The following is a 23,004-nucleotide window of genomic DNA, read 5'->3' as shown; positions in this document are numbered from 1 at the left end:
TCTTTAAACATCCAACATTTTGAAATTCAAATCAGTCACACCAAAAGTTATCATTGTTAATTTGTAATCTAAACATACAATACCTTGTGCTTATACAAACTGCTGTTATCATGTGCTCATATACTCTTTATATTGATCTGGCAAATATACTCTGCTACTAGGCATTAAATTATGTAGAAAGTATAATCAGTGCAGAACTTGCCTATTTCTGAAACATCCTCATCTGTATTTGCTTGTACATATATATTTTTTGGAAAAATTTAAGGCAAGTGCAATCAAAATTAGAAAAACCACTATTTCTATTGCTAACATATGCAGCATTCATATTTAGTGAGAGATCTCCTTCCCTCTTAAAAACCGAAGTACAAATGCTAAGTATGTTATACTTGCTCTAGTCAGCTATGTAGTCTTATCTTTAGAAATGTCAACACAAAAATAAACTTCTCCAATGCTATAGCAGCAGAAATCATCTCTTCTATCCCCTTCCTGTGACTTCTCACCCCGTGTCCAGTTTCTCATGAAGACACACAGCAAGTTATTCAGATGCCCGTTTTGAAGATGACTATGAATACAAGGTCACCTCGTGGTGCGGAATACTTAAGTTGCAGTACTCATAAGATCTCCAGTTGTAAATTTACTTAATTCTATTGTGTTTCTATTTCACTTCAGTGATGGCAGGGATTCTGTAAAGAGAAAACTAAAAAAAAATCTTATCAGTAACCGTATTTCTAAAGTTAGGCTTTGCTGAGAACATGCTATTTGCCAAGGACATAATTTAAATGGAATCTGAAAAATAAGTTATTTCACTGCCCTGGAAAAATAAAATTGACAAAAAGATAGGAAACCCATAGTAATAACTTTGGTGCTTTCACAGGCTTTTCTTATGATAGTTGCTGAGTGCAATCCTGCCCCCATTCTTTGTAAATAAATAATTCAGGGATACCATGTAATGGAAAGAGTAGCAAATGGAGACAATCACAGAATTTTTATGGGAAAAGTGAGAATGAGCTGACTCTCTCCTTTATGATAAAATGCATGTTCTTAAGGAAAAGTTAGTTGAAGAGAAACCTGGGTATTTATTTTTAGCCCATGCAAAAATGATTCACCAGGTAATTTCCTGGTTGAGTGCATTAACTTAGGAACTCATAGCTGTTTATTTAATGTAGCATACATCTTGATGAAGCTTATTTAAATGAAATGATAGTGTGTATTTTGAATTTCAGAGTGCACATACATTACACATGCATGCGAACATGTACACTAATTTAGCACTCTAAATGCTCCATGTTGTCGCAATTTGCAATTTTCCACTGTTGTCCAGAATAAGGCCTCAAAATAAATCAAGCTAAATTGGTATATGGTTTTTTCAGTTCAGGGTAGAAATATCAATGGCTATGTTGTACTCAGATTTGTTGATGAAGATTATTTTTTGGATGTTCTAGTGTTATAAAGTCCCAAATGGTTAAGAAGGCCTGTGGGAGTCATTAGGATATGACTGAAATCCTCAGAAACTTAAAACCAACTCTCAGAAACTCTTTGATGTGACTACTCCATGAAGAATGTATATGAATATTTCCTCTTAAATAGCAAGCTATATCCTTGAAATATGCATTTAGGCTAAGTGATTATCTTACACCAAATAATACATTCTTTCTATGAAACAGAATCTAACAACCTCAACACTGTTAGTCATTTCCAGTAAAACAAGAGGCATCGAGATCAAAATTAGCCCAGTGAGATTAATATGAAGCTGAAACTATATTGTCAGAAAAAGTGGTTGATGGATGAAATAGAGATCGCAGATACGGTCTAATTGGTGGGTAGGTAGTTTTTGTTGAAATCCTTCAGGATGATGCATTTAACTGATAGAATTAAACTTACTGGCATTATGAACAGAGTCTTATACTTTATGCCACTCACCAGAATAGCATACACCAATGTACAAGATCACAGTCATTTCCTGGGGTTCAGTTTTTGAAGAGAGTGAGCAATTCTTATACTAAAGAAACATCTTCATTAGAGTTAATCTTTTGATGAATTGATAGTTAATTTTAGGAAAATGATAATTGGGTTCACTTTAATTTATATATTAAACAAACACCACAGACAATGTCTTTGATATCTGTGTTGTGCTATTTTCCTTCTTTAACGAATAAAAATAACTGACAGCAGACCTGCAGTCCCTTAGAAGGAAGATGAGTTTTTATTTAACACTTAACTGTTACTTATTTTTTCTGCTAAATGATATGATTTTTGAAGCCATATATTTATCGCATGGCAAAACTGGACTGGACTTTCTTGACTAGTTCTTTTTATTCCTCCTTTCTTCTTGAGTTAATCAAGTACAAAATAAAATTTTGTATAGTTCAGGTTATTTTTTTTAATTGGGGATTTTTCATTGTGAGTCCTGATGTAACGATTTGGGAAGAATTGTTAGAAAACGAAGACCCAGTTTATGGTGACATTCATCTCTGCTGCCTTTAATTTTCCATCTCAAAGAATGAGAGTAGCAGAAATCACAGAAATAACACCTGTGTTTCTCAAAAAAGGAATCTGTGAGAGTCCACATTACAATGACCTGGGGAACTTGTTAAGTAAATAAATGTTGCCCCATACTCCAGTTCTATTGGGGTTCAGTCCAAATTTCCATTTTCAACAATGTTTCCAGGTAATGCTTTTGAAGTCTAAAATTTGAGATTCACTTGCTTTGTTTCTGTAGTTTTCAACGTGGAGAGCTTACTAGAAAAGTACTAACATTAGGGACAAACTCCAGACCAGTTAGTCTGGGACTAACTGGGACATTTGTCTGGGACTTTGGGACCTTCCCAAATGATTCTAAAGATACCCAAGACTTAGAACTATCATTAATGAATCCCATAGAAGAATGCAATGAAAGAACTTTTTCACTTTCTCCCCAAGTGTTTATGTCAGTGTTCAGCAAGCCAAAAATCATTATTTCTACTCATGCATTATAATATTTAGTAATCAATTTCCCATTATACTTTGGACAAGTATGTTGAGCAATGGTTCTTTGTTCAGCACAGACTTAGGGCACCTAAGAGATTTGCTTTCAGAGTCCAGTTTTCCTTTGAAGTTCATAATTGCCTAAACAATTCTTTATTACTTAGAACAATAGGAGAAGTGAGATGTTTCATTACTTAATTCAAGGCAGCTATTGATCTTCCGAATTGTATAGTTCTGTTTATTATTTATGTAGGCTTTTGGCATGTTCTTCTGCTACCTGTTTTTGTTTTTGTTTCTTTTTGTAAGGTTTCATCTTTTATTAGTGTATGTTTTGCCAGAGGTTAAAAAATTGACTTCCAGGCCGGCACCGCGGCTCACTTGGCTAATCCTCCGCCTGCGGCGCCGGCACACCGGGTTCTAGTCCCGGTCGGGGCACCAGATTCTGTCCTGGTTGCTCCTCTTCCAGTCCAGCTCTCTGCTGTGGCCAGGGGAGGCAGGCAGTGGCGGATGGCCCCAGTGCTTGGGCCCTGTACCTGCATGGGAAACCAGGAGGAAGCACCTGGCTCCTGGCTTCAGATCTGCGCAGAGCCCCGGCTGTAGCCGCCATTTGGGGGTGAACTAACGGAAGGAAGACCTTTCTCTCTGTCTCTCTCTCTCTCTGTGTCTAACTCTGCCTTTCAAAAAAAAATTGACTGCCCTAGCAGTTTTTCCATAAACCAGTTGTTCGCAAACTGTCTTGGTGACTTTTGCCCTATATTTCCTAGACTATTCTTTACCTATGTTTTCATTTAAGTCACATAAATGTATACCATGCTACCATTTAAGTATAACTACAAAAAGTAACTGTCAAGTTTTGGGTTTGATGTACTACATAAGGGTTTTTAAAAGTCCTGAAAAATGTAAATCAAATACCTCACAGTGTGAATAAAAAGCTTCCTTCTGTATGCCAGCTAAAACCAATTGACATATCACTGGGGATACAAATTTCTAATTTAGAGAAACAATTGGCTAAACTATTGACAATCACTATGTTCTTGTATCCCCCAGGGCCTTATTCTCCCTCCTACACACACATCAAGATTCTCCCACATTACTTTATCCTAGTGTTGCAAGCTTGTTTAAGAAATTTGTTTGAATTACTCTTGCAGGCCATAAAAATCCCATAGTGCTAAGTGATTGGGTCACCAACATAATAATTCTCTGAATGTTTGCCTCATTCTTTGTTTTGATTTTGCCAGTAAATATGAATCTGATATTAATTTGGAATCTTGTGGAAATAAGATGTTCCGTTAGTATCAGGCTTTAAACCACTTGTCAGTAACACGAGTTTAATTAAAAAATCCCGAGAATTGATGTGTCTGAAGTACACAAATAATCCCAAACATTCTTCAACTATAGAGTGCTCTCCTTATATTTTGAATAATAGGTAATTGTCTATGATTCACAATTTAAAATATAATGTGGAAGTTATAAATTAAGTCATGATCCTTATAACATTTTGCTTTTTCAATACACATTATTTTCTCACATTTAAATCCCACTGAGGTAGAAATGGATTTATGAAACATTAAATATGTTAACTACTTTGAAATCCAACCTAAAATAACCTTATGGGGTTTTGTGAATCTATTATTTTCAAAGTTCATAATGATTTGTATCTGTTTCATCTTTGATAAGTGTTTTTTAAAAGGCTATCTTCCTAAGATACAAATTCTGTTTAAATATCCCATTTATTCTAAGAGGGTTATGGTTGTTCAATTGATTTGCTTTGATGGAAAGATTTACCATCATTGTCCTCCCCCTCAAATAAATAATAAGGTTATTTATCTTCAAGCTAAAATGATAAGTAAGGCCAAAACATTTCCCTTTAGGAATGACTGTGCACTACAAGTAGATGCAAACAGGATAGAAAACAAGATGATTAAAGATCTTGGCCACTTTAAGTATTACTTATGGGGATTTTAAGGTCATTATGTGAGTAGTACCTTAAACAGAAAGGAATAAAATACCTGGGGAGCAAGAAGTAAGGAAAGTAAACAACAAAGAAGGACTCATGGGTCATCACTCTTCATTTCTGTTTCTCAAAGAATTTCATGAAATAGATGAAGGAAAAAATGCAGAATTTAACCTTGAAAAGGCCATTAATGTGATAATAACTTTTAAGTGATTGAGCTAGTGATTTAAACCTCTCCATAATCCAGTAGTGAAGAAAATGGGGATTGTAAATGGACTTGATTTTTTAGCAAGGGTTTTCTTTTCTTTCTCAGTCAACTGAACATTTCTTAAGACAATTTTTTTCACAACCACCATAGGAGTTTAGGTTTAAGGAATATAAGCTTATACAGATATAAACAGAGAGGGAAGAGAAAGTAGAACAAGAGTTATCAAATTAACAAACATACTTACATATGTTCCAACAACACATTATTAATTTATTTTTATCTATGATCAGGTAGAAACCAGAAGAAACACTTGTAGCTTAATAAATAATTTAATTTCTTGAATTTCTATGTAACATATAAATTTATTTTTACAGGATATATAGAGAGCATACTCATAGAGAGCAACAGACTTATGAAACGACTATAAAACACAAATTATAATTCGAGTTTAAAATGTCTCATTTTTACACTTGTATTTGTCTATTTTCCTATTGCTAGTTAAAGCAAAACAAAATATATAATTGTAAGTATTCTAAGAAAAAATGGAGCGCCTCCATCACCTACACATGAGTTACATACATTCTAGATTATACAAAATCAAAAAAGGTAGGCAAAACTAAAGGGAAACACTACGTAAAATGCACTTTTTACTGACTGTTGAACAGATCTGAGAGTGTCTGAGTTTAAAATATGACTTGAACACCAGCAGAGGAAAATGACTAAGTCCACTTTCCTATTTGGGTTCCCTTGAACTCTGAAAACATAAAAGGTTTTGCAATTCAATAGCAGATTATATGAACGTACCTCCACTACTCTGGTGGAAAGAATACACTAAGGATTCTATTTAACAGGAGCATATACTGCAAGGAATATGGACAATTGCCCATGTATCCTAACATTAAGATGTCTTCTTCTCAGTTGAGTATTAACCTAAAACACTCACATCTGATCTCCCCAAATTTAATCTCTTATTGACTAGTAAAGATAGATCCAAATTACTTTGCCACATATTCATGCACTATGTAATAATGTCATTTCACAGTAAATCTTTTTTTTAATGACACAGCATGCCCTTTGAAACGTAACAGTATCTGGATTATGAAGATTGAAATTTACACGACATCGATATTACATGAAATACTCTCAAGTTCATGTGCAGTTTTTCAGATTCAACTCATTTAGTAGTGGAGGGAACACAGTGTAATGAATTTTTTTAGAGTGATTGCCTTTGTTAGAAAGAAAATGCTTTTCAGACTTAAGGACCCTGGGGGATGCATCTATGAAAGTGATGAATGGTAGAAAAACAATAGTTCCTTACTTTACTTACATTAATGAAGAAATCAGAAATGTAAGTGTGTCAGTGGACTCTTAGGCTACTTGGAAGAGAGTTTACTGATGAGCAGAAGGAATTTAGAAATACATTATATTTGTGAAGTATAAGATATATATCTTACATGTTTGTAACAGGGAGATTTGTTATGGTCTGAGCCTGGGAAGAAGAAATTTTACTAAATAAGACTGGAGCTGAGTTCCTTCTTGTAAGTCTGGCATTTTCTGTGAATGTGACTGACGTTTGATGATGACAAGGCACATAAAATTAAGGTTAACAAATCATCTTCATCATCATCATCAGCTTACTCTAACTTGATTCCAATTTGGTTGGATCTTACAGCCTCTTGTGATAGTATCTCAACTTGTTTACACCATAAACTCAAGTTGCTATCAATCAAAAGTAAAAAGTAAAACTTTAATCACCATCTCACTTTATTCTCAAAACTCTTCATATTGTTCCAGAGTCATACCACAAGTCATAAAACTGGAAAATATATAATTGTTGGGACTCCAATATATAACTAACTTTCAATCTTTGGAAAACAAAACTAGAAAACAAAAGCATGTCAAATGACTATTCCTTCTCTCCCTTTACAGGAAAAAGTATTGGCTTGTTGTTAGAAATATGATTGAACACAGATCAAAAAGAAGTTTAATGAAATAAGGCATCGTTGCCAAATTGCATGGTTTCACAACACCCCCCCCCAACTATGTTCTGAGTGGGTGAAGAAATGAGTAAACTATCACAAGAATAATAGACAATTCTCCCTTATCTAGGCATAAATGATTTGTTATCATACCAAGTTTTCTTTACCATATACAAGGTCTCCCACAAAGTCAAGCCATTTTTAAAGAGGAATTCCCTCTGTTGGAACAGTAATCATCCCCCAAATTTTTGTGAATGAAGGTAAGGAGCAGTAGAGACAACAGTGCCTGCAAGATATATTGGTTTAGCTGAATATCAGTTTCTGGGAATATCCTCTAAATCCAAACATCAAAACCTTTTTTACATGATGGATGTCTTGCAACTCACACTCAGGAAGACAGCTTTACACACATTAAATAATGTTGTCTGGAATTTCAAAGGTTTCATTATTTCCTTTAATCCTTTTTAGAAATTCAAGATATCCTTAAAACCAAGTTTTAAGGCCTATTATTAAGGATTATCAAAATTTGAATATTGGTTAATGTCTTTGTGCAAATAACATTAAGTTGGAAGGATTCCTGGTACGTCAAGGAATAGCCTCTGCTTCCATTGACAATCTTCTCCTTTTAGGGAACCCAGTTGTCTCATCATCTCTTTGTCATAACCGTGTATATTGTTAGAAAAACTCATCTGCAATAGGAAATGTGTGTCTGGAGGTGGACTTTCTAGCCTATTTAATAATATTTTACCCTTTTAAATCAACTTTGTCCATAGTGAAATTAATGAACAACCAAATTCAGATCAGAGATAGTGAGGGGTTTTCCTCTTCCGTATCTATGTATTCTAGTTCTATTCAGTTCCTTCACTTGTACAATGCCAATGCTATCCTTTGAACTTCAGTAAGCTTTCTTCTGGGACTAATGGCATAAACTTAAACTAATAAGAAAAAGAAATTTAGTGTGAAATTTAGAAAATACTCCTTAGAAAAAGAACTAGGGTATGATTCCAGAATCAGAAAATACTTCACAAATGTACTCATAGAAATGGTGATCTCGATTTACATAAATGGTATCTAAAAAGTTAATCACTACTCTAGGATGAACAAAACTTACTTAAAGTTTAGGGATTGGCTCTCAGTTAATATCTGCTCTTATTATAAAATGCTAAATAATAATGAAATACAGAAGAAACCAGCATCTATATAAGATTAAGTCAATAAGGTCCAAATACATATACTATGAAAAAAGTAATCACAAAATAGTTGACTGTTTGAACAATCAGGTGTTAAGCTGTAGAAATATAGTAGGCTCAGGTCTCTTATCATGTCTTGGATTTGTTTCACAGAATTGAGCTCAATGTAAGTCAGCAGGCTACCCAAGATACAAATGTCTTTTCGGCCCATAGGAGATCTAAGGAATGGGGTACAAATTAAATAATCAAATATTTGAGCACCAGAATAAAGGGTAGGATGCTCATAAGCAGCAAGTCGAGGTTACATTAAAAACAAGATGGATTTTTAAATCTATAATGTGTCATTCAGAGCCCGAGCAGTGATTGATGAAAAACAGGCAGTACCAAACATCACACATACCCAAGTCTGGAAGTCCATTCTCTACCCCAGCTTGGCTAACATATTCATACATTCAACTGTGTTTCTACAACTAGAATATTCTTATCCCCCATAGCCCCCACCACAAAAAGAGAAGGATGAAACCTAGGCACTAGGGGAAATACATTTTTTTTCTCTTTTTATTGTAAGTTCTAACAGAACTTTTGTTAAACATAGAGCACGTGAACACATGACAGTTTCCTTCATTTGTTCTCACATGGAGCTGATAGAGGAATACTTGGGAGGAATGTTTCTAAAGCCATAGATAGCTTCTTTTGCATTTATTTCATTTTTAAAAATATGACAAAGCATTAGAGGAAAAAAAGTTTCTTAAGTTGTGAGAATATCAAATATTACCCATCAATCCCTGAATCATGCTATTCAAAGTGCTTAAATCTACACTAAAAATAGAACAAAAATGTACTCCCAATGCAGCTAAATTAACACCTATGGATGCCTAAAACATGACTGTGGTCTGATTACTTCCTCTACATTTATTCCACACTTCCATCGTGCATGTGAAAAAAGAAAAAGGAAAGAAAAACCACAAAGAAATAAACCAGGCCATTGCCACATTTACAGTTTTGTGAGCACTGGGGGAGTTTGGTCATCCAGTCCAATGAGGTTCACTGCCACCAGTCCCTGACAGGTGTCCATAGTACAAAGTAAACAATGGCCTTCTCGGATTCTGAAAATAACACAATGTGCAAAGCTGACCTTAAAGTTTTATGTGTCCTTGCAGCTTCAGTTCTGATTTGTGAAAATGTGACACAGATCCAAGGGGAGCAGAGAAATAAAGACAGTATAGGGAAGGACCCAGTCGAGTTGTCAGGGAAATAAACATTTTTTAAACAAATAAAAATCAGTGCATATCCCAAGGCTCCTTTACCTTGTCACACAGATACTGCCACCTTTGCATCCTTACCAAATGCTTATACTCATCTCTCATACATTTGCAGTTCAATCCTCCCAAAGGAACTCTAGTGCAGTTTATAGCTTGCTTGCTTGCTTTTCTTTTTTCCTCTTAGTGGCCAACTCACACCTTAGTACTGTGACCAAAGCTATAGATTGTTTTCTCATTATAGAGTGATAGGAATAAACCAAACATACAGTAGTCACTATACAAGCCCACAGACAATGACTGGGATGGAAGTTCCTACGATGAATGTCTGAAGTACTGTTTTAAGTTCTACTATCAATGTTTTTATCACATTGACTTTTTTAAAAACTAAAAGCTATGTAGGTAATATTTCCTTTTAACAACTCTGCCCTCTGCAGTTTCCTTTGTGATTGACTTTGCATCACCCTTAATATGAATATGAATTAACTGCTTATGTAATTGACTTCAAACATAAAGCTAAATGCTAAGGGTTGAATTTCCCGGGAGCATCAGCTTTCTGTTTCTTGAAGATTGAATCATATAGTTAAAATAAAATGAATTTTTTATACAGTAAAAGTATTTTAAACACTTTCAGATCTAATTTAAAAACTATTTTGTATAAATGATGTTTATTTTGAAAATATTGATATCTGTTGATATTCATATGTTTGACCTCCTGAGTTCTTAAACACCTCGATATTAATAAGTGTTGCTTATGTTCACAAACTGAAACCAAACGCTTAATTCTGAATGTAGCCTTGAAAATTAAATGCAAGTGAGTTAACATTTAAATACAACAGGACCCCACAAGAAGTTTCACAGATCTTCTCTGACTCTTTAGAAAATAACAATTCATATAATACAAGGTGACAAAACATATTTGATGACACATCCTGTCCTTCCCTTTGGTTCGGAAGCCTCCAATGCAAATTTCATTTTGACTTGCGTTGATTCACCCTTTTGAGTTAACTTGCCTGGCATTTGCACATAATCTCATTTGCAGAAAAAATATAGAGGGAAAAGAGGAAGTAGAATATTAAACAAAAACAGCCACAAACACATTCATGCCTTTCCAGGAAGTGATCAAATATAGGGCTTGATTTTTTTTTTGTTTTTTGTTTTTTTGCTTTTTTGTGGTTTTTTTGTCTGTTTTGTTTTGTTGTTTTTATATATATTTATATATATATTTATATATATAAGGGTACATCAACTCATTTAAAAAACGGAAACAACACTCTCCCCCATTTTCGTGCCCTTGATCTTCTCTTCTTAGCACTCTGTAGTGGTCACTGTCAAGTGACTAGCACACCTTTGGGTCTAGAGTGTATTCTGAAGAGCAGTGAATTGACTATGTTAAGACAGTTAGGCCCACCCCCACCCCTCTGCAGTTTACACATCATGCCGCCATTAGAAGGGTAGAGGTGGGGAATGAGGCGGGACAAGGAAGAGATTCAGGGCTCTGACTGGCGGGGCCCTCCTATGCACAAGTGTTCTTCTCTCTCTTTTTAATTTTTCTCTCAAGTGGCAATGCTGGCGTGTGTCGCACTGCTCTCTGAAGGCCGATGTGGCCCAGCTGATCCTAGGCAGAACCCGAGTGAGGATCCGGTGCTCCTTGTCCCATCGGATAGATTTGTCCAAGCACCCCAAGGAAATGTTAAGAGCAAAATAAAATTTACAAAAAGGAAATTAAAACCCATTCTAAAACTAAAGTAATGAAGCAAAAAAGGTTTTTCTATCTATACTTCAGTCTCTTCTTTAAAAAAAATGTAAATTTACAAATTCCAATGACATATAAAACAAAGTCAAAAAATGTAATGGAAAGAGACATGGTAAAACAGGAAGACACTGATGCTACAAAGAAATTCCATAAAACATATGTACAAGACCCTGTTTTTCCTCGTGTTCTAGAGATTGTAATGCATGTTTTTAACAGCAGCAGTCGAGGATTTAGTTCCAGGCACTGGGCTGCAGATTCCATTCAAGCTCCCAGGGACGGGACGTCCCTTGCTTTTCTGTCACCAAATCACACTGGATATACTGGTCTCCCGTGGCAACAGCGGCAGGATGGCACTGTTTGTGTGGGCCTCATCTGGATTCTGCTCCCTGCTGGATTTTGTCTGAGGCCGCTGCCCGTTGATGAGTGTCATAGGGATGTTACAGTAGGTATGCTGATTTCCTATGGAGGTAAGAGGCAGGGTGCCGGTAGGAGGTACGTCGTACTCATAGCTTCGGTAGTAGTGTTTCTGCCGCATCTGTGAATGGTACGTGTTGTGAAAGGTAGAACGGAGATCTGGATGGGCAGTGGCTAGAGCTGTGGAGGTGGCCGCGGCCATGGAAATGGCCGAGACAGTCTGCAGCTCCCCAAAAGGCCCCTGCTCACTGACATCTAAAGCCTGCTCATGTGTAATGGGTTCTATCCTCTTAAAAGGCATTTCATACTGTAAACGTTTCCAGAACTTAGAGTTCAACTTGTTGCATTTTGGTCCATGCCATTTAATAACCGTCAGGAGCTTGATGGTGTGCTTGAGGGCCTCTACCTCCTGGTAGTTCATGATTCCTCGTAGTTCACTGCATTCAATTAGGATCACTTTAATTTCTCCAGTCACAAGCATGTTTCGAAGTCTGGTCTCCAGTTCAAAGATGCTCCAGCCCCTTCTAACTACATAATTTGGAGTCATGACAATAATCAGCCGTTTGCTCTGGTCTACACATCTTGCCACATCTTCAATGTATGCTACAAGAGAGAAAAAGAATAGATGAAACATTTGGTCCAGAAAGCCTCAGTAGATTCTCTTCCACACATTAAATTGTGGTTTGCTGGGTGAAACCTTGAGAAGGCAAAACTAGCCAATGACCACTTGAACACAGTGGGCTTTGCCTCTCCTAATGTTAGAAATATTTTTCCCAGGGATACAACTCTCACTAGGATTCATTAAATGTGAAGGCTCAAAAAATGACAGTGTTTTATCGAATAATGGAAATCTCTGAGATTTCAAAAATTAAATTTCTTTTTTGAAATTATTTATTTCATTTTATTTGAAATGCTGAGAGACAGAGAAAGACAGACACAAATGTTCCATCTGCTGGTTCATTCCCCAAATATTTGTAACAGCCAGGACTGGGCCAAGCTGAAATCAGGAAGCTGGAACTCAGTCTGGGTCTCCCACGTGGGCAGCAGGGACCCAAGTACTTGAGCCATCACCTGCTGTCTCCCAGGGTCTGCATTAGCAGGAAGCAGGAGTTGGGAGCACAGCCAAGACTCAAACTCAGGTACTCGGATATGGCAGGTGAGTATTCCTAGTGGCTTCTTAAACCACTGTGCCAAATGCCTGCCTCCCCAAATTAAATTGGAATACACAAAGACATTCCTTTCTGGAGAAACAAGCACAGACAACTTTTGAAGTAAAGAACAAAACAAAAATTGTGTAATTTATGATCGCTACACGGACATGTACACTCTCAAATTAAAACATTAACTTACTTCCAGTTGGAATTAAATCTCTATCTGGTATAAACAACTTATATCCATAATGCTTTTCAAGCATGTCAGGTAAGATTTCAAGGGCAAACCGTTCTTCTTCCCCAGTTTCTTGATTCCACTGGTCAGGATCCACTTTGGTGTATGATAAGTATGCATCATAATCTTTATTATCTGTCAAAAACATTAACATTGAAGTCACTACTCTACAAAGTAAACAGTAGCACAGGCAAGCATTCATGTCTTTTTTTTTTTCCATAAACATCTAACATCTCCACATGTACCATTTCTGGGAAACCAAAAAAAAAAAAAATAAAAAATGAGGTCATTACTAATTTTCATGAAGAGTTCAATAATGCCAAATATCCCAGAATGAGTTTGGAGGTATAAAGGGACATTTTAATTTTTGTGTTTTTTTTTTTCTTTGTGAAAACTAGGGGGAAAAATCATTGAAAAGAGTGATGAAATGCTAACTTCCATGCTTTTGATGCTCACATCCTTGGGAAACATAACTGCTTATGAAAGCCACATATTTGGATCATAGTGTGATCTTATTCTAAATATTGCATTCACCTAATTCAGCCTTTGACCATTTTACCCTGTTGGAAAGAAAAAACTGCACTTGGCTTGACTGTGGAAGAATGACTTTTGGGATTGAGTGTGTAAGGCTGATTTTCTTTTGGGGAGAGAATAAAGGCAAATTTGGAATAATTGTTTACTGAAAGACAGGTCTTGGATATTGGGACTGAGAATATTAATAAACTAAATGATTATAGAAAACATTGTTTTACTAGTTTCCATTCATTTTATACATTAAGTATTGCCAAATTGATTTTTGCCATAGTAACTAGTTTGGTCTTGGATATCAAAAAGTACAATGTACATGAAAGAGACTTAGTATTAAAACTTGATTTCTTTCCTCAGTCTTTCCCCTTTTTATATAAGGATCTTCAAATGTTTGAGGACTACTACCACATGTTCTTAATTTTTCTAACACAGCATTCCAAATTCTTCGTTTGTTCTTTTTCTAAGGATAGGAAATCATTTATCCTGCAGATAATCTCTCATTTGTCAATTTCCTTTTTAGAAAATGATATTAGAATTCTTAGCTCACCTCAATTCTAAATATTAGCAATGTGCTGGGGCCAGTGTTGTGGCACAGTGGTTAAGCTGCCACCTGTGACACCAGCATCCCATATGGATGTCTATTCATGTCCAGGCTGCTCTACATTCTGATCCAACTCCCTGCTAATGGCCTGGGAAAAGCAGCAGAAGATGGTACAAGTGTTTGGCTCCTGCAACCCACATGGGAGATCTGCATGAAGTTCCTGGCTTCTGGCTTTGGCCTAGCCCAGCCCTGGCGGTTACAGCCTTCTGGGGTGTGAACCAGTGGGTGGAGAATATCTCTCTCTCTCTCCCTCTCTGGGTGGAGAATCAATCTTTCTCTCTCTCTCTCTCTCTCTCTTTCTCCTTCTCTCTCTTTGACTCTTTCAAAATAAATAAAAAAATTTTTTAAAAATAGAAATTAGATACTATCAATATGCTGAGCCTAACTGTATCAATAGCCTTCATTCTCCATTCTGCTTTCCTGGTAATCATCAGTATATTTCTTAGTTGTTAGATCAAGTTGAATTGAAATGCAATTTTAGAATAAAATGAATTCTGTTTTAGACATTTAATTTAAAATCTTTTGAGGTAAAAAACATCAAAGGTAAATGGACTTCCCTGACTGTTGCTTTGGATGCTTTGAGATACTCCTTTTGACTGTAGAAACAAAATTAAACTCACTTCCTGAAATTCATATCATCTCTGTGTATTAGTTCTAGTAATCTGATGATCTTGAGCTGTCTACAAGTCATTCGATCACTGTAACTTCTCATGGCAAACACAGAAAACTCTTTATTGTACCTAAAGTTAACACAGGTATATAAGAAGCTAACAACTCCACTACAGGGTCCATAAAAAATGTAATACTGTCTTTTGCAACAAAATGGTTGCAACTGGAGACCATTATGTTTAGTGAAATAAGACAGTCCCAAAAAGACAAATATCACATGTTTTCTCTGAAATGTGGTAGTTAATATAGAATAGGAAAAAAAAAGTATAACAATGACACTGACGTCTTATGATTTGATTATTGTTTTTAGCCCTTGTCTATACACCTGTCTTTCTACATTTTATTTGTTGAACATTATGGTTAGTGGTGTGTTAAACTTGTGATTATAAAGTAAATTGAAATTATGTGGGGCCAGCGTCATGGCGCAGTAGGTTAATCCTCTGCCTGTGGCACTGGCATCCCATATGGGTGCCAGTTATAGTCCCAGCTGCTCCTCTTCACAGCTCTCTGCTGTGGCCTGGGAAAGCAGTAGAAGATGGCCCAAGTCCTTGGGCCCCTGTACCCAAATGGGAGACTGGGAGGAAGCACCTGGCTCCTGGCTTCGGATCGTTGCAGCTCCGGCCTTTGTGGCCATTTGGGGAGTGAACCAACGGATGGAAGACATTTCTCTTTGCTTCTCCCTCTCACTGTCTGTAACTCTGCCTCTCAAATAAATAAACACAATCTTAAAAAAAAAGAAATTATGTTACTGCAAAAATTAAAGGAAAAGAAAAGGAAGGAAAGAGGATGGTTGACAGAGGGATACAAGGATGGTTATCTTCTTAGAATTCTATATATGAAATACATGAAATCTATTCTTTATATATTAATAAATTTTTTCAAAAAGATTTATTTACTTATTTAAAAGGCAGAGTTACAGAAAGAAGGGGAGAGACAGAGAAAGAAAGAGAAATCTTGCATTTGCTGGTTCACTTGCTAAATGCCCACAAAAGCCAGAGCTGAGCCAGGCTGAAGCCATGAGCCAGGAGTTTCATCCAGGTCTCTCACATGGGTGGCAGGGACCTAAACATTTGGGTCATCTTCTGCTGCTTTTCTCAAGCCATTAGCAGGAAGCTGGATTGGAAGTAGAGCAACCTGTCATGAACCAGCTGCCATGCGCAATGGCTATCACCTTTGCTTACATAAACAATGTCTGCTTCTGCTTTCCCCACCTCTTCCCTGTACAGCTCTCTTCCAACCAATAGCCACTGTAATTCTGCAAGATATTTTTGAGTTCATTTCATTCTTTCAGTCTGCTTTTCCTTAAAAACATCCTTACTGCCCATAACATCAACAATCACTTATGTCTAGATGCCTCCTCAATTTAGATGTCCAAGTCTCCTCTTTCTCCTGAATAATGAATGATCTCCCACTCCTACCTGTAATCTGGCATGCTTCATTTGGGTGTTCAGCACGTGTCTCATACTTAACATCACCTTTTATTTTGTTTTAATTTTAATAAAATAAGAATTTCTCCTCTTTAGTGTCCGCACATCAGATGCATATTCTATATATTACGTTTCTTTACCAATGATTTCATAGCAATTCATTACTAAAAATCTTCGAAGTCTATTTCCACCCTAGGTCAGGCCCTATTCATTTTTCAGCTGTTGCAGTTATATTTTACCTGATCTTCTCATTCCATTAACTTCTTCTGGAGAAGAGTCACCAAATTTACTTTTCAAACGCTCGCCACTGATGATGCTTTATGGTAGCTCAAAAAATATCTATGACTACCCATTGTGTATATATAAAAAGCAGCTCAGTAGTTTGTTTTCTTTGAAGTTGAGACTGATTTCTCTGAGTTCAGGGTGATTGCTTTCCCATATATATTACAGTGTTATAATATATATAATATATTACATATATTATATTACCTTCTCTTTTAGACTATAAGATGCTTGCTTCAGATTTGTGACTACAGTTTAGTAGATTCTCAAAGATTTGCTGACAAAATGAATAAATGTCTTTTCATTTTAGCATCATGTGACTCACACTATATAGCTATTTCTGGGGACTTTCTCAAGACCCAGGGCTTTGGAGATGCAGAATTCATGCTGCACAGATTTATGTATGAGCTTCATGTGACTGGTGAATCTTTGAAAAGGTTGACATTTTTGTAACCATAGAAAAATAAAATTATTCTAATATTTTAAAAAGAAATGTGATCATTTAAATTCAACTTTGGTTTATAAACAGCTTAAAAGTAATCATAGGATGATATCAGAGTCTATTTCCTTTTTTTTTTTTTTACAGGCAGAGTGGACAGTGAGAGAGAGAGAGAGAGAGAGAGAGAAAGGTCTTCCTTTTGCCGTTGCTGCGGCCGGTGCACCGCGCTGATCCGAAGGCAGGAGCCAGGTGCTTCTCCTGGTCTCCCATGTGGGTGCAGGGCCCAAGCACTTGGGCCATCCTCCACTGCACTCCCGGGCCACAGCAGAGAGCTGGCCTGGAAGAGGGGCAACCGGGACAGAATCCGGTGCCCCGACCGGGACTAGAACCCGGTGTGCCGGTGCCGCTAGGCAGAGGATTAGCCTATTGAGCCGCGGAGCCAGCCCAGAGTCTATTTCTTAATATGAGCTTTACTTTTTAAATTTTACTGTCTGTAATTTAAGTCATCAACTATAATTCTGTTCACTGTAGAAATGGAAAAAAGCTGGCATATACACTCTTTGTAATAATTCTTCATAATGTAAAATATAGTCATCAAGTTTCACTTTCTGTGAATTTCAAGATATTCTGGCTAAGATGCATCCCCTTCCCCCACCCCCCCCCAAAAAAATCTAAGATCCAGTCAATTAGTTGCTTGTTTCATTATCTGAAATCAAATAACAGTTCTAGTAGACTTTTCTCCTTAAATTGACTCAGTTAACTAGTAGATTTGATGTTCTATAAATGATATTTTTGAGAAGACAAAAGGAAGTTTGCAATTGGTAGAATTAAGAAATAAAAACATAAATTTAAAACATTATTGGGGCTGACTTTGTGGCTTAGCGGGTTAAGTTACAACCTGCAGTGCCTGCATCCCATATAGGCTCAGGTTTGAGTCCCAGCTGCTCCACTTCCCATTCAACTCTCTGCTAATATGCCTGCTAACACAGCAGAAGATGGCCCAATTCCTTGGGCCCCTGCACCCATGTGTGAGACCTGGAAGAAGCTCTTGGCTCCTGGCTTCAGATTGGCCCAGCTATGGACAATGCAGCCATATGGGGAGTGAACCAGCAGATGAAAGACATTTCTCTTTGTCTCTTCTCTCCTCTCTCTCTCTCTCTCTCTCTCTCTCACTCTCTCTCTCTTTAGCAAACAAACAAAATTATTAAGAAATTTTGATGAGAGAAGATAAAAATGGAACTGTGGACCCGGAATGAAAATAAAAAGTTTGGAAACGCAATGAAGATCACCTTTAAGAGAACTCTAATCGCTGTTTAAGAGAAACCAAGGGATTCATGGATTTTTTTTCTTTTTTTAGAATAATGCAGCTTTTAAGACAAGGTAAGGTTAAAGACTCCCTTTTAAAGATGAAGGTTGTGGCTCTATTGGATCTGGGCTAGGAAGGAGATTTACTGACAATAGAAATTGTTAGAGATTGACATCTGGGGTCTTTGGGAGTTTTTAACCTTTAAACGTATATTGAATAGTTGTCAGATGTTATTGGCAGCTGGCCATTGCTTTTCTTTTTATTCTCAAATATTTATAATTGACTAGCCACAGAGGCCATCATTCAGCAAATAGGTTATGAAAATGAGACTGGAGGAGGATTCAAAGATGAATCATGTATCTCATCATGCAAGGTGATTTTATGTTTAAGTGAAGCATATTTGCTCAGAAAACTGTGATAATTAAAAATTATTATTGATATAATTTAAATCAACAAGAGTTTTCATTAAAGCGAGTTTACCATTGTATGATTTCTCACATTTACTTCTAAGAATCTCTCAAATTAAAAATTCTACAGAGATCATATATCTTTGAACAAGCATGACATATATATAAAATCTTTTTTTAAACACTTTACTTATTTATTTGAAAGGCAGAGTTACAGAGAATGAGAGGCAGAGACAGAGAGAGAGATCTTCCATCTGCTGGTTCACTCCACATATGGCTGCAACAGCTAGAGCTGCCCCAGTCTGGAGCCAGGAGCCAGGAGCTTCCACTGGGTCTCCCACTCTGGTGCAGGAGTCCAAGCACTTGGGCCATCTTCCACTGCTCTCCCAGGCCATAACAGAGAGCTGGAATGGAAGTGGAGCAGCTAGATTCGAACTGGCTACCATATGGGATGCTGGCACTGCAGGCAGCAGGTTTACCTTTTATGCCACAGTGCCGGCCCCTATATATAATCTTAATATTTTGATTTTGTGATTATTAAGTGTCATTGTTTTAACTCACTTTAGATTTTGATTTTGTCATGGCAGTCTCTGGCAATTATATTTTATAATAATGATGCTTGTGATGCACACTTTGAGATTTTTAGAATATTTTAGTAGTTCAACTGTTTTGTAATTTAGTGTTTTTCTGGACTATTTGGACCCATAAGTTTTAAATTAATACTTAAATGTGACACTAATTAAAATACTCATGATGTGTATAGTGAAAAAAAAAACACAGCAGCTGAGCTCAAATTCTGACTGTCATAACTTTTTATATAACTCATTTGAGACTTTATTTCCTGATCTATAAAACAGTACCTTCCTGAAGATGGCTATGATTAAATGATTCCCCACCATGTAGGAAAACACCTGGCCCAAAGCAATCATTCCATAGACAGTAATTTCTTTCCCTTGCACCCTTCAGAGAGAGGCAGGCAGCATAGATGTTATAAGGCTTCACAGAGGATAAGAGGTAACGGTATAGAAAAGGGAGCACAGATTTTTGGATACGAAGGCTTGGCTTCTACCATGTAGCGGTTTATGATTTGAGGAACAATCGTATACCAAAAACAACTATATATTTCATGAAATTCAGACACTCCTTCTAGGGTGTTCCTGTATCTGAATGTTACCCAGTCACCACCACCACCACCATACACACACACACACACAAACACAAATACACACACAAAATCAAAAAGCAACCCTATAGCTCGTCTGGATGATTTACAGAGTTACTGTATTTCACTCATGGACATGAGGATAATAATTCCTGAATCTATGAATAGTGAGTGACCTTGTAATTGAAAGAGAAAGAAAATGAAATTCTATGATCAAAGGTTGCACAGACACCAATTTGTTTCATATGCCTGAAATGGAACAAATGTTCATGTTTGCTGAGGGGTGGGGATGGAGATTATAAAAGATGGCTCTAATTCATAATGTCTGATACCCTTAATAAAAGTAGGAGCTCTCTCTTCTTTAAAATATGAATCCTATTAGTGATTATAAAGTTCTTATAAGCTTGCCTGGCATACCCCATTTTCAGAGGGAAAAAGAAAAACAAACCAAAACAACAACAACAACAAATCCCTTTATACTCTGAAAATAACAAACATTAAGCAAGGTCACAGAATTTGAACAAAACCAGAAGGGACGCTTGAGACAGAGTCATGGAAGAGCAAGGGAATCTGACATCATTATGTTGTCTTTTATCTTCTTTCTAATTATTCCAGCACAAAGAGTGGGGTATTGTGTTAATATAAGTTCTGTTCTATAGCCAGAAGTTTACCCTTATCAGGTTATCCAGTTAGTATTTAATTAGAATAAAGCAACACTTTTGTAACAGCCACTATAAGCCCTGAGCAAACTGCCTTTGCTTCTGATCAAAGGTAGATACTTTGTTAATAGGGTTGCATTGCAAAAGTAGTGCTTTTTACTAGGTATAATGGATCTGGGAAATGGTCCCTCCATGGTGAAATCAGTGCTATTCAATACCTATGGATTACTTCATAAAACTCTAATTTAGAGATATACCTATATGCTGTAAGACTCTAGTGTCCTGCTGTGTTGGGTAAACTCATCTGGACTAGTTCCAAAGTAGTCCCATGTCTTAATGCAGAATATTATTGGATGTCATTAGGTGGTTATATTAGTCTATCACTGAAATATTGTCATATTTGCCTCGAGAAAATTTCTTGCAAGGATTTTTGTAAATGTGTGTGCATGTATACACAAATACTCACACATATAGAACAGCTGGAACTTCTTCAGGTGTATTGTATGTGTTACAAGTCTGCTTGTTAATAAATGTGTATGTGGATGCACTGTAGAATCAAGGTGGTGAGGGAGTAATTGATCTTCTCATAACCATTACATTGCTTCATTTACCCAAAAGGAGTTGAGAAGCATGCATGATCCTATTGTCGTATATCAGATCTCAACAGCTCTGTTTGCCAAAGACCAGAACCTCATTCTAAGAGGAATTCTACATTTTTAGGTCCCATGGTAGTGGCAATGCTGCAAAAGTTAAGTTGAGCCATTCTGTGATAGCAGTTGCTTTCTGAGCTAAGAAGCCTGGACTTGTCCTGGCAGGCAGAAATGAAGGAAATTAAAAAAAAAAAATGTTGGGGCCGGCACCAGGGCTCACTTGGTTAATCCTCTGCCTGAGGCGCTGGCATCCCATATAGGCACCGGGTTCTAGTCCCGGTTTCTCCTCTTCCAGTCCAGCTCTCTGCTATGGCCTGAGAAAGCAGTAGAGGATGACCCAAGTGCTTGGGCGCCTGCACCTATGTGGGAGACCAGGAAGAAGCACCTGGCTCCTGGCTTCGGATCAGCGCAGCACCGGCCGGCCATAGCGGCCATTTGGAGAGTGAACCAACGGAAAGAAGACCTTTCTTTCTCTCTCTCTCTCTCTCTCTCTCACTGTCTATAACTCTATCTGTCAAATAAAAAAAAGAAAAGAATGTCAGTAAATTAATACTTAGAAATATAATTCAGCTAGAGTGTGCAGGGTAAGGTGGCGTGAAAGAGAATGAAAGCAAGAAAGCAGTGGAAGAGGCTAGGACAGGACAGTCACATTAAAAGAAGGAATAACTATTTTCAAGAGGTGCAATTGACTCAACCTTGATGACTAATTGAGAATGGCAGATGAGGAAAAAGTGTGGCTAATGAAGTAAAGGATGGCATAAGAAAATGAGCTCTAAAATGGAGAGCAATGAAAGTAAGTATGGGGGTGGTTAAAAGCTGTGTTTTGGACCTATCTTGGTGGACGTCACTAGTAGATTACTGGAAAAAGCAATACTGTAACAAGACAACTTAAGTCCTACTTAGAATAGGACATTTAGACATACAAGCTATTTCTTCACACGTACAATTGAAGATAGAATTGTAAATGTGATCCCAAATGTCAAGTGCTGTGATATTAGCAGAGGGTTATGCATAGGACAACAAGCAGAAATGTAAAGAAAGCAAGCAAGCAAAGCATCAACATCTTTTATCTTGGAAAAAAAATCAGAATCATGATAATGATTCCAACTGATATAGTCAAGCAATACCTATTATAATGACTGCAAAGGAACTGATTAACTATAGCCCTGATGCCCATTCCTCCATCTTCTAGTCTGATACAGTGGTTGCAATTCTTGGGATTTGGAATCATTTAGATCTGGCTTTAAATTATTTCTAGTTGTTTGAGTCTCTGAGTATCAATAAAGTAGTGGGCACAGAACTTGTTATTCAAGAAAGAGTCAACAAATGATCAATGAATTTGTAATTATTCTATCAGTATGGTAGGACATTACTTCAAATATTAGCTAAATATTCATTCTCTGTTCTTCACACTCTCTGCCTCTCCTTACTTCTAAGAATATTTTATGAATAACTCTTTCAAGGTAGGTAAATATGATGTCCAATAACAAAGAAGGCGTTACTCACCTGTGATTGTACTTTACATTATTTTAAAACCAAGGCAAGAATCTAGAAAGCATGGATTTCTCTTAACAGCTATCTCGTCTTTGGAAAAAGAAAGGATGTGTTGGGGAGCTAGGAAGCATGGAGATTTAACCATCTCAGAAAATTTTACACCACTAGAAGAGTAGGTATCATCCAACCATAAGAGCATGAGTAGAAAGATCCAACGGGATGTGACTCAGAGGCTTCCTGGGTTTCTGAGATGGGGCCTTCAGGGCCCCA

The 23,004-nt window shown here is 36.9% G+C and overlaps 1 protein-coding gene across 3 annotated transcripts in view; it reads right to left on the bottom strand.

Moving 5' to 3' along the window:
- Positions 1-5,443: 5,443 nt before the first annotated feature.
- IL1RAPL1 (interleukin 1 receptor accessory protein like 1) overlaps positions 5,444-23,004 on the bottom strand; it is a 1,400,814-nt gene continuing 1,383,253 nt past the window's right edge. For all 3 annotated transcript variants that reach the window (XM_051827650.3, XM_089324493.1, XM_089324494.1), the window contains 2 exons: positions 13,075-13,245; positions 5,444-12,327 (listed from right to left, as the gene is read on the bottom strand). In XM_051827650.3, coding sequence (XP_051683610.1) covers positions 11,609-12,327; positions 13,075-13,245 — 890 coding nt within the window. In that variant the 3' untranslated portion in view covers positions 5,444-11,608. The remainder of the gene's footprint in view (positions 12,328-13,074; positions 13,246-23,004) is intronic.

The sequence above is a fragment of the Oryctolagus cuniculus genome, chromosome X (assembly GCF_051225735.1).
Source record: "Oryctolagus cuniculus isolate XC-2025 breed Fujian yellow rabbit chromosome X, ASM5122573v1, whole genome shotgun sequence".
Taxonomy (NCBI): domain Eukaryota; kingdom Metazoa; phylum Chordata; class Mammalia; order Lagomorpha; family Leporidae; genus Oryctolagus; species Oryctolagus cuniculus.
This window is presented reverse-complemented; position numbering and strand designations above follow the sequence as displayed.